This window comes from Bufo gargarizans, chromosome 2 (genome assembly GCF_014858855.1).
Source record: "Bufo gargarizans isolate SCDJY-AF-19 chromosome 2, ASM1485885v1, whole genome shotgun sequence".
In the NCBI taxonomy this organism is placed as follows: Eukaryota; Metazoa; Chordata; class Amphibia; order Anura; family Bufonidae; genus Bufo; species Bufo gargarizans.
The window spans coordinates 108,776,311-108,784,982 of NC_058081.1; the positions used below are offsets into that span (position 1 = coordinate 108,776,311).

The 8,672-nt window shown below is 50.9% G+C and overlaps 1 protein-coding gene across 4 annotated transcripts; it reads left to right on the forward strand.

Annotated features, from left to right (window-relative positions):
* Positions 1-3,246: 3,246 nt before the first annotated feature.
* LOC122927501 lies at positions 3,247-8,343 on the forward strand. Of its 4 annotated transcripts, XM_044279392.1 has the most exons (3): positions 3,247-3,831; positions 5,398-5,521; positions 6,476-8,343. In XM_044279392.1, the coding sequence occupies exon 3, from the start codon at positions 6,719-6,721 to the stop codon at positions 7,631-7,633; it is 915 nt and encodes a 304-aa protein (XP_044135327.1). In that variant the 5' UTR covers positions 3,247-3,831; positions 5,398-5,521; positions 6,476-6,718; the 3' UTR covers positions 7,634-8,343. The 4 variants fall into 4 exon arrangements, with proteins under 4 accessions (XP_044135327.1, XP_044135325.1, XP_044135326.1 ...); XM_044279390.1 differs by having other exon boundaries at positions 3,247-5,521; XM_044279391.1 differs by having other exon boundaries at positions 5,398-8,343.
* Positions 8,344-8,672: the final 329 nt, after the last annotated feature.

An 8,672-nucleotide genomic window follows, 5' to 3' on the forward strand; every position in this document is an offset into this window, starting at 1 on the left:
GAGGAGGGGGGAGCAGGGTCATTAGTGAGGTGACAGGAGGAGGGGGGAGCAGGGTCACTAGTGGGGTGACAGGAGGAGGGGGGAGCAGGGTCATTAGTGGGGTGACAGGAGGAGGGGGAGCAGGGTCACTAGTGAGGTGACAGGAGGAGGGGGGAGCAGGGTCACTAGTGGGGTGACAGGAGGAGGGGGGAGCAGGGTCATTAGTGAGGTGACAGGAGGAGGGGGGAGCAGGGTCACTAGTGAGGTGACAGGAGGAGGGGGGAGCAGGGTCATTAGTGAGGTGACAGGAGGAGGGGGGAGCAGGGTCATTAGTGGGGTGACAGGAGGAGGGGGGAGCAGGGTCACTAGTGGGGTGACAGGAGGAGGGGGGAGCAGGGTCACTAGTGAGGTGACAGGAGGAGGGGGGAGCAGGGTCACTAGTGAGGTGACAGGAGGAGAGGGGAGCAGGGTCACTAGTGAGGTGACAGGAGGAGGGGGGAGCAGGGTCATTAGTGGGGTGACAGGAGGAGGGGGGAGCAGGGTCACTAGTGAGGTGACAGGAGGAGGGGGAGCAGGGTCACTAGTGAGGTGACAGGAGGAGGGGGAGCAGGGTCACTAGTGGGGTGACAGGAGGAGGGGGGGAGCAGGGTCACTAGTGAGGTGACAGGAGGAGGGGGGAGCAGGGTCACTAGTGGGGTGACAGGAGGAGGGGGAGCAGGGTCACTAGTGAGGTGACAGGAGGAGGGGGAGCAGGGTCACTAGTGGGGTGACAGGAGGAGGGGGGAGCAGGGTCACTAGTGAGGTGACAGGAGGAGGGGGGAGCAGGGTCAATAGTGGGGTGACAGGAGGAGGGGGGAGCAGGGTCACTAGTGAGGTGACAGGAGGAGGGGGGAGCAGGGTCACTAGTGGGGTGACAGGAGGAGGGGGGAGCAGGGTCACTAGTGAGGTGACAGGAGGAGGGGGGAGCAGGGTCACTAGTGGGGTTACAGGAGGAGGGGGGAGCAGGGTCACTAGTGGGGTGACAGGAGGAGGGGGAAGCAGGGTCACTAGTGGGGTGACAGGAGGAGGGGGAAGCAGGGTCACTAGTGAGGTGACAGGAGGAGGGGGGAGCAGGGTCATTAGTGGGGTTACAGGAGGAGGGGGAGCAGGGTCACTAGTGGGGTGACAGGAGGAGGGGGGAGCAGGGTCACTAGTGGGGTGACAGGAGGAGGGGGGAGCAGGGTCACTAGTGAGGTGACAGGAGGAGGGGGGAGCAGGGTCATTAGTGGGGTGACAGGAGGAGGGGGGAGCAGGGTCACTAGTGGGGTGACAGGAGGAGGGGGGAGCAGGGTCATTAGTGAGGTGACAGGAGGAGGGGGGAGCAGGGTCACTAGTGGGGGTGACAGGAGGAGGGGGGAGCAGGGTCACTAGTGGGGTTACAGGAGGAGGGGGGAGCAGGGTCATTAGTGGGGTGACAGGAGGAGGGGGGGCAGGGTCATTAGTGGGGTGACAGGAGGAGGGGGGAGCAGGGTCACTAGTGGGGTTACAGGAGGAGGGGGGAGCAGGGTCACTAGTGGGGTGACAGGAGGAGGGGGGAGCAGGGTCACTAGTGGGGTGACAGGAGGAGGGGGGAGCAGGGTCACTAGTGGGGTGACAGGAGGAGGGGGGAGCAGGGTCACTAGTGGGGTTACAGGAAGAGGGGGGAGCAGGGTCACTAGTGGGGTTACAGGAGGAGGGGGGAGCAGGGTCATTAGTGGGGTGACAGGAGGAGGGGGGAGCAGGGTCATTAGTGAGGTGACAGGAGGAGGGGGGAGCAGGGTCACTAGTGGGGTGACAGGAGGAGGGGGGAGCAGGGTCACTAGTGGGGTTACAGGAGGAGGGGGGAGCAGGGTCATTAGTGGGGTGACAGGAGGAGGGGGGCAGGGTCATTAGTGGGGTGACAGGAGGAGGGGGGAGCAGGGTCACTAGTGGGGTTACAGGAGGAGGGGGGAGCAGGGTCACTAGTGGGGTGACAGGAGGAGGGGGGAGCAGGGTCACTAGTGGGGTGACAGGAGGAGGGGGGAGCAGGGTCACTAGTGGGGTGACAGGAGGAGGGGGGAGCAGGGTCACTAGTGGGGTTACAGGAAGAGGGGGGAGCAGGGTCACTAGTGGGGTTACAGGAGGAGGGGGGAGCAGGGTCATTAGTGGGGTGACAGGAGGAGGGGGGAGCAGGGTCATTAGTGGGGTGACCGGAGGAGGGGGGAGCAGGGTCATTAGTGGGGTGACAGGAGGAGGGGGGAGCAGGGTCACTAGTGAGGTGACAGGAGGAGGGGGGAGCAGGGTCACTAGTGGGGTTACAGGAGGAGGGGGGAGCAGGGTCACTAGTGGGGTGACAGGAGGAGGGGGGAGCAGGGTGACTAGTGGGGTTACAGGAGGAGGGGGGAGCAGGGTCATTAGTGAGGTGACAGGAGGAGGGGGGGAGCAGGGTTCACTAGTGGGGTGACAGGAGGAGGGGGGAGCAGGGTCATTAGTGGGGTGACAGGAGGAGGGGGAGCAGGGTCACTAGTGAGGTGACAGGAGGAGGGGGGAGCAGGGTCACTAGTGGGGTGACAGCAGGAGGGAGGAGCAGGGTCATTAGTGAGGTGACAGGAGGAGGGGGAGCAGGGTCACTAGTGAGGTGACAGCAGGAGGGGGGAGCAGGGTCATTAGTGAGGTGACAGGAGGAGGGGGGAGCAGGGTCATTAGTGGGGTGACAGGAGGAGGGGGGGGCAGGGTCACTAGTGGGGTGACAGGAGAAGGGGGGAGCAGGGTCACTAGTGAGGTGACAGGAGGAGGGGGGAGCAGGGTCACTAGTGAGGTGACAGGAGGAGAGGGGAGCAGGGTCACTAGTGAGGTGACAGGAGGAGGGGGGAGCAGGGTCATTAGTGGGGTGACAGGAGGAGGGGGGAGCAGGGTCACTAGTGAGGTGACAGGAGGAGGGGGGAGCAGGGTCACTAGTGGGGTGACAGGAGGAGGGGGAGCAGGGTCACTAGTGAGGTGACAGGAGGAGGGGGAGCAGGGTCACTAGTGAGGTGACAGGAGGAGGGGGGAGCAGGGTCACTAGTGAGGTGACAGGAGGAGGGGGGAGCAGGGTCATTAGTGGGGTGACAGGAGGAGGGGGGAGCAGGGTCACTAGTGAGGTGACAGGAGGAGGGGGGAGCAGGGTCACTAGTGAGGTGACAGGAGGAGGGGGGAGCAGGGTCACTAGTGAGGTGACAGGAGGAGGGGGGAGCAGGGTCACTAGTGGGGTTACAGGAGGAGGGGTGTGATGTAAATCTGATACGAATGTGTGTATGACTGGAGGGCTATAGGAAAAGGGCCCCCCATAGTTATATAAAGGATAGGTAGACAGGAATTCCTTTTACATCTTAGGTAATGCTGATCGTCTCATAAGAAACCATTCTACAAGAATATTAGGTTACTGCAGTTCATAAAGACATGTTGTGGGAACTGTAATCATCTACTGATAACGAAAAATAGCTCATACCAGCAATCATACAATTGGTTCATAGGGACACCGCCCGTTGAAAACAGAGTACTGAGCATGCGTAGAACGTGATACTCTTATATAATAGTATGTTGCAATGCGCGTAATAGTAAGCGCGCACAAACAGTACTTAACTATAACTAGTGCTGTTCATGAGGAAATGGCTACAAGCCATCCAATCATAATGAAGCTCATGACTGAGCATCCCCAGGATGCAACAAGATGATGGGTGGAGTTATGGGCATATAGGCAGAGGATCTTTCCCATTTGGTTGGGACTGTTCCACTGCTGACGAGCCGTGTGATGTGTATGCGCTGCCTCCTGATGAATCGCTGGTCCCCCGATATGGAGTGATGATGCAATATCCGGTAATGTATTGATTCTTACTCTATGATTGATTTATCCACGATTTCACTGTATACTCTAGAAAACTGTATAGTGACCTAAGTATTCATATAATAAATCATTAATAACAGAGAGAAGTTGTATGCTGTGTGTTTCCTAGTTGGGAAGCTAGTGAGAGGAAAGGTGAGGCCTTAGCATCGCCAAAAACATGGCAATACATTAATTGGCGACGAGGATGGGATTTGACCTTTTATAACATATTGTTTGGGGCAGGGGAATCCAGGGGAGTAATTTGTAGAAATTTGGCATGTTGCCAGAAGTAAGGGGCAATTGATACATAAGCTCGTAAAATTGCCCCTGAAGGATATTTTGACTTGAAACTTGGTATCTGAACAAATCATCCGGTAATGCACCGATTAGATTAAGACAGGAGTAGGAAGCTCCTCCTTTCCAGTTTCAAAGCAAAATATCTTGGAAACTAAAAACAATTTATCTGTCGGAGGTTGTCTTAAAACGTTCCAAGTAACAAGGGACACCTCTGAGCACAGCCCCACCCATTTTGGCAAAAAGCCAAAAATATAACAGTATGTTTAAGAAAAAGGCCAAATCCCAGAAAGAACCCGTGGAGATCCCCGGCTGGACCGAGGCTCCCTATAATATAATAGCAACAGAATTAGCTGGTCATGGGTTAGCGGAATCATGGGATAAACAGTTAAAAGAATCAAATCCGGTGGATGTAGTTCAAGTACTTGAGAAACTCCCAGCGAAAGCTGGTGATGCAGTTACCCTGGCTCGAAGGAGCTGGGTGTTGGCATCTGCATATCGTGGAGTGCACAGCGATTGCAGAAGGCAATTCAAGATCAGAGGCGCGCGGAACAGGCTCCGTTGGAAGCCGAGGGGCGTGCTCTGATGTTGGAATGTAGTGGAAAACTGTTGAAAGACAAGTTGACCCACTATCAGACTATAGCAGAGAACTCTGCTGTATACATAGCGGCGAATAAATATAAGAAAAGAAGGGGTAGGATTAACAAGAATAAAGTTTATAAACATATAGCTGCCGCTAGTGTGGATCGGGACCCTAGTAGATGGGATGGGGATATCTGGGATTCAGACTCGGATGATTGGGATGATTGTCCCGATGGTCCTGATTGTCCTGATCCAGTGATGGATCCCCCATCTGCTAAGGCATTTCCGGTGCTACGTAGGAAGGAAAAAACTACCTTAGGACCGGAAATAAGGGAAAAAAATAGGGTAAGAGTGTGGCATACAACCCTCGGTTGTCTGCTACACTCACAGCAGAAGGGGATGGCATGAGTAGTCAATATGCGGAACTCATGGCTGTTTTCCTTGCCCTGAAAAAAGAACAGGGAGATCAATGTCATATTTTCACAGACTCATGGTCGGTAGCTAATGGCTTGGCTACTTGGTTAATGGGCTGGAAAAAACATGATTGGGTTATACATGGAAAGGAAATCTGGGGAAAACAAATTTGGCAGGAAATAGAGGAGATAGAACTAACACTACTGTTTTCCATGTTGATGCTCATATGCCGATAGACTCTCTTGAACGTTTGTTTAATTCCCAAGCAGATGCGGCAACGGCCATATCCACTATATCCAAGTCAGAGGATAGAGAGACTGAGTCATGGCTGGAAGGTACAGCCGTTTGGGCTCACCAAAAAAGTAGACATCTTGGAGAAAAGGCCACTTACAGGTGGGCGCAGGAGAGAGGTATTCCACTAACAGGAGACATGATCAAGCAGGTCATACAAACAGATAATGGGTCTCATTTTACAGGGAAGGAAATAAAACAGTTTGCTTTAGAAAACAACATTGAATGGGTATATCACATGCCCTATTACCCACAGGCTGCTGGTCTCATTGAGTGAATGAATGGGTTGCTCAAAGGAGCATTGAAAAAAAAATGACCTCAGATGGTAAATACGGGCAATGGAGAGATAATCTTTCCTCGGCCCCTCAGTCGCTCAATAATAGACCACTAACAGAATCCACTACCCCTTTAATGAGAATGTTGACGCCAAGTCTTACTATAGGTAAATTAACTATAGAATCTATTGAATATTGGACAATTAATGAAGAAGCTCAGGTCCCTTTTAGGGGAACATCAAAATCTGCAGGGTTGGACCTGCACTCACTGGAGGTGACGGTAGTAAATCCAGGAGTCACTAAGATAATTCCTACTGGAATCGGGGTAAAAATTCCCTCAGGACATTATGGACAGTTGGCCACTAGATCCAGTTATGCTGTAAAAAGTTTAATAGTGGTTGGAGGGGTAATTGATGAAGACTACCAAGGAGAAGTCAAAGTTGTACTCATAAATCTGGGTAAAATGGATGCTATAATATCAAAAAGAGATAGGGTGGCACAATTGCTATTAATCCCAATATATATAGCACAGATAAAAGAAACAACAGCCCCCAAGGAACTAACTATGAGGGGACAGAAAGGATTTGGATCCACTAATGAAATTAGTGTAGGTGCTAAAATTTGGATTCAAGATGTAAACGGACCTCCGTCACCTGCTGAAGTAATAGCGGTTGGCAAGGACCGTGCTCTACTCGTGATGAGGCCTGGAGTAGAGAAGTGGGAATATATCCCACAGGAAAAATGCTACTTAAGGGAATAATGCTGTATTCTTGACTTACAGAATCCACTAAGACATTGTGGCATCGCCCTTGGTCTCCTTGGTATCGTGTGGTTGGCATCCTACGCAGACGGTAATACACCCGGACACAAGCTGAGCCTGGCTGAATCCAGAAATTGGACGTGGGGATGGAGAAACTATTCTAAAACCAGGAAATAGGACAGTGTTACATGTGAAGCCAATTGACTCTGCATTTGTTCTTTGCAAACCCTACAGCAGCAACAACAGAAAGGGTTGTTCCAAACCATGTTGTTGACGGGGAATGAGGAAGTTTGGAGGACCGTGTTTAACTCTTTTGTAAGGGAAAAACACTGGCTGGACACCAAAGCGCCTAAAATAAGGTGTAATGATACGTCCTGCACCGGTAAATTGGTCTACTACAATGTGACTAAAAGTAATATAATGTGTAAGTTTGTAGTATTACCAATGTTAATGGGCCCAGAAGGTAATCAACATTTTTGGGTACCTACATTTTATGGACAAGTAATTGATAGTAATAATAGCACACATGATTTAACTTTCTGTGATGACACTCTTGAAGGTAAAATCTGTAAGTTACAGTCTGCTGTATATGAGCCTTGCTTGTTACAGAACACTGTAAATAAATGCGAGTGGACCATAATGCCTACGTCATACCGATGGATGGTTGAAGTAGCACCCCAGGTGATATGCGTAGTGACAGATCGTCAGGTGGTCCCTAAAATGAGGGTGCCTTTTGCAGGATGCATACACAACATCACGGTTATTCAATGGGAAAATGAAACTTTTATGTTAAATTCAGATAATGAGCTAAGCACCAAGGTGTTATGGCAAGACACGGCTTTAGAAGTCCCTAATTGGGATCTAAATTTGACTAGACTGAAAGCAATTACAAATTTGAACAGGAGTATCACGGGACACAAGCTCTTTACTATGGTAGTGTCTGATAAAATAGTAAAAGTAGGATCCGCCATAGCGGACGCTACATCCCATCATTGGTGGGACATATTCATGGGGTATTCCCCATCAGCCAGGACTACCATGGATTGGGTGGTTCACCCCTTGTTGGTAGTCATGATAGTAGTAATTGTACTATCTATTTGGAATTGTTATGTAGCCTACGGTATATGTTGTAAAAAACGAAAAATGATAATGGTTTCCTATACCAACGGTCAGCATTAAGGACCGAATGTGATGTAAATCTGATACGAATGTGTGTATGACTGGAGGGCTATAGGAAAAGGGCCCCCCATAGTTATATAAAGGATAGGTAGACAGGAATTCCTTTTACATCTTAGGTAATGCTGATCGTCTCATAAGAAACCATTCTACAAGAATATTAGGTTACTGCAGTTCATAAAGACATGTTGTGGGAACTGTAATCATCTACTGATAACGAAAAATAGCTCATACCAGCAATCATACAATTGGTTCATAGGGACACCGCCCGTTGAAAACAGAGTACTGAGCATGCGTAGAACGTGATACTCTTATATAATAGTATGTTGCAATGCGCGTAATAGTAAGCGCGCACAAACAGTACTTAACTATAACTAGTGCTGTTCATGAGGAAATGGCTACAAGCCATCCAATCATAATGAAGCTCATGACTGAGCATCCCCAGGATGCAACAAGATGATGGGTGGAGTTATGGGCATATAGGCAGAGGATCTTTCCCATTTGGTTGGGACTGTTCCACTGCTGACGAGCCGTGTGATGTGTATGCGCTGCCTCCTGATGAATCGCTGGTCCCCCGATATGGAGTGATGATGCAATATCCGGTAATGTATTGATTCTTACTCTATGATTGATTTATCCACGATTTCACTGTATACTCTAGAAAACTGTATAGTGACCTAAGTATTCATATAATAAATCATTAATAACAGAGAGAAGTTGTATGCTGTGTGTTTCCTAGTTGGGAAGCTAGTGAGAGGAAAGGTGAGGCCTTAGCATCGCCAAAAACATGGCAATACAAGGGGGGAGCAGGGTCACTAGTGGGGTGACAGGAGGAGGGGGAAGCAGGGTCATTAGTGGGGTGACAGGAGGAGGGGGAAGCAGGGTCACTAGTGAGGTGACAGGAGGAGGGGGAGCAGGTTCACTAGTGAGGTGACAGGAGGAGGGGGAGCAGGGTCACTAGTGAGGTGACAGGAGGAGGGGGGAGCAGGGTCACTAGTGGGGTGATAGGAGGAGGGGGAAGCAGGGTCACTAGTGAGGTGAT

What these genes read in the sequence shown, in the direction of transcription:
- LOC122927501 (XM_044279390.1), top strand. Translation starts at nt 6,719, where the DNA reads ATGTTGTTGACGGGGAATGAGGAAGTTTGGAGGACCGTGTTTAACTCT.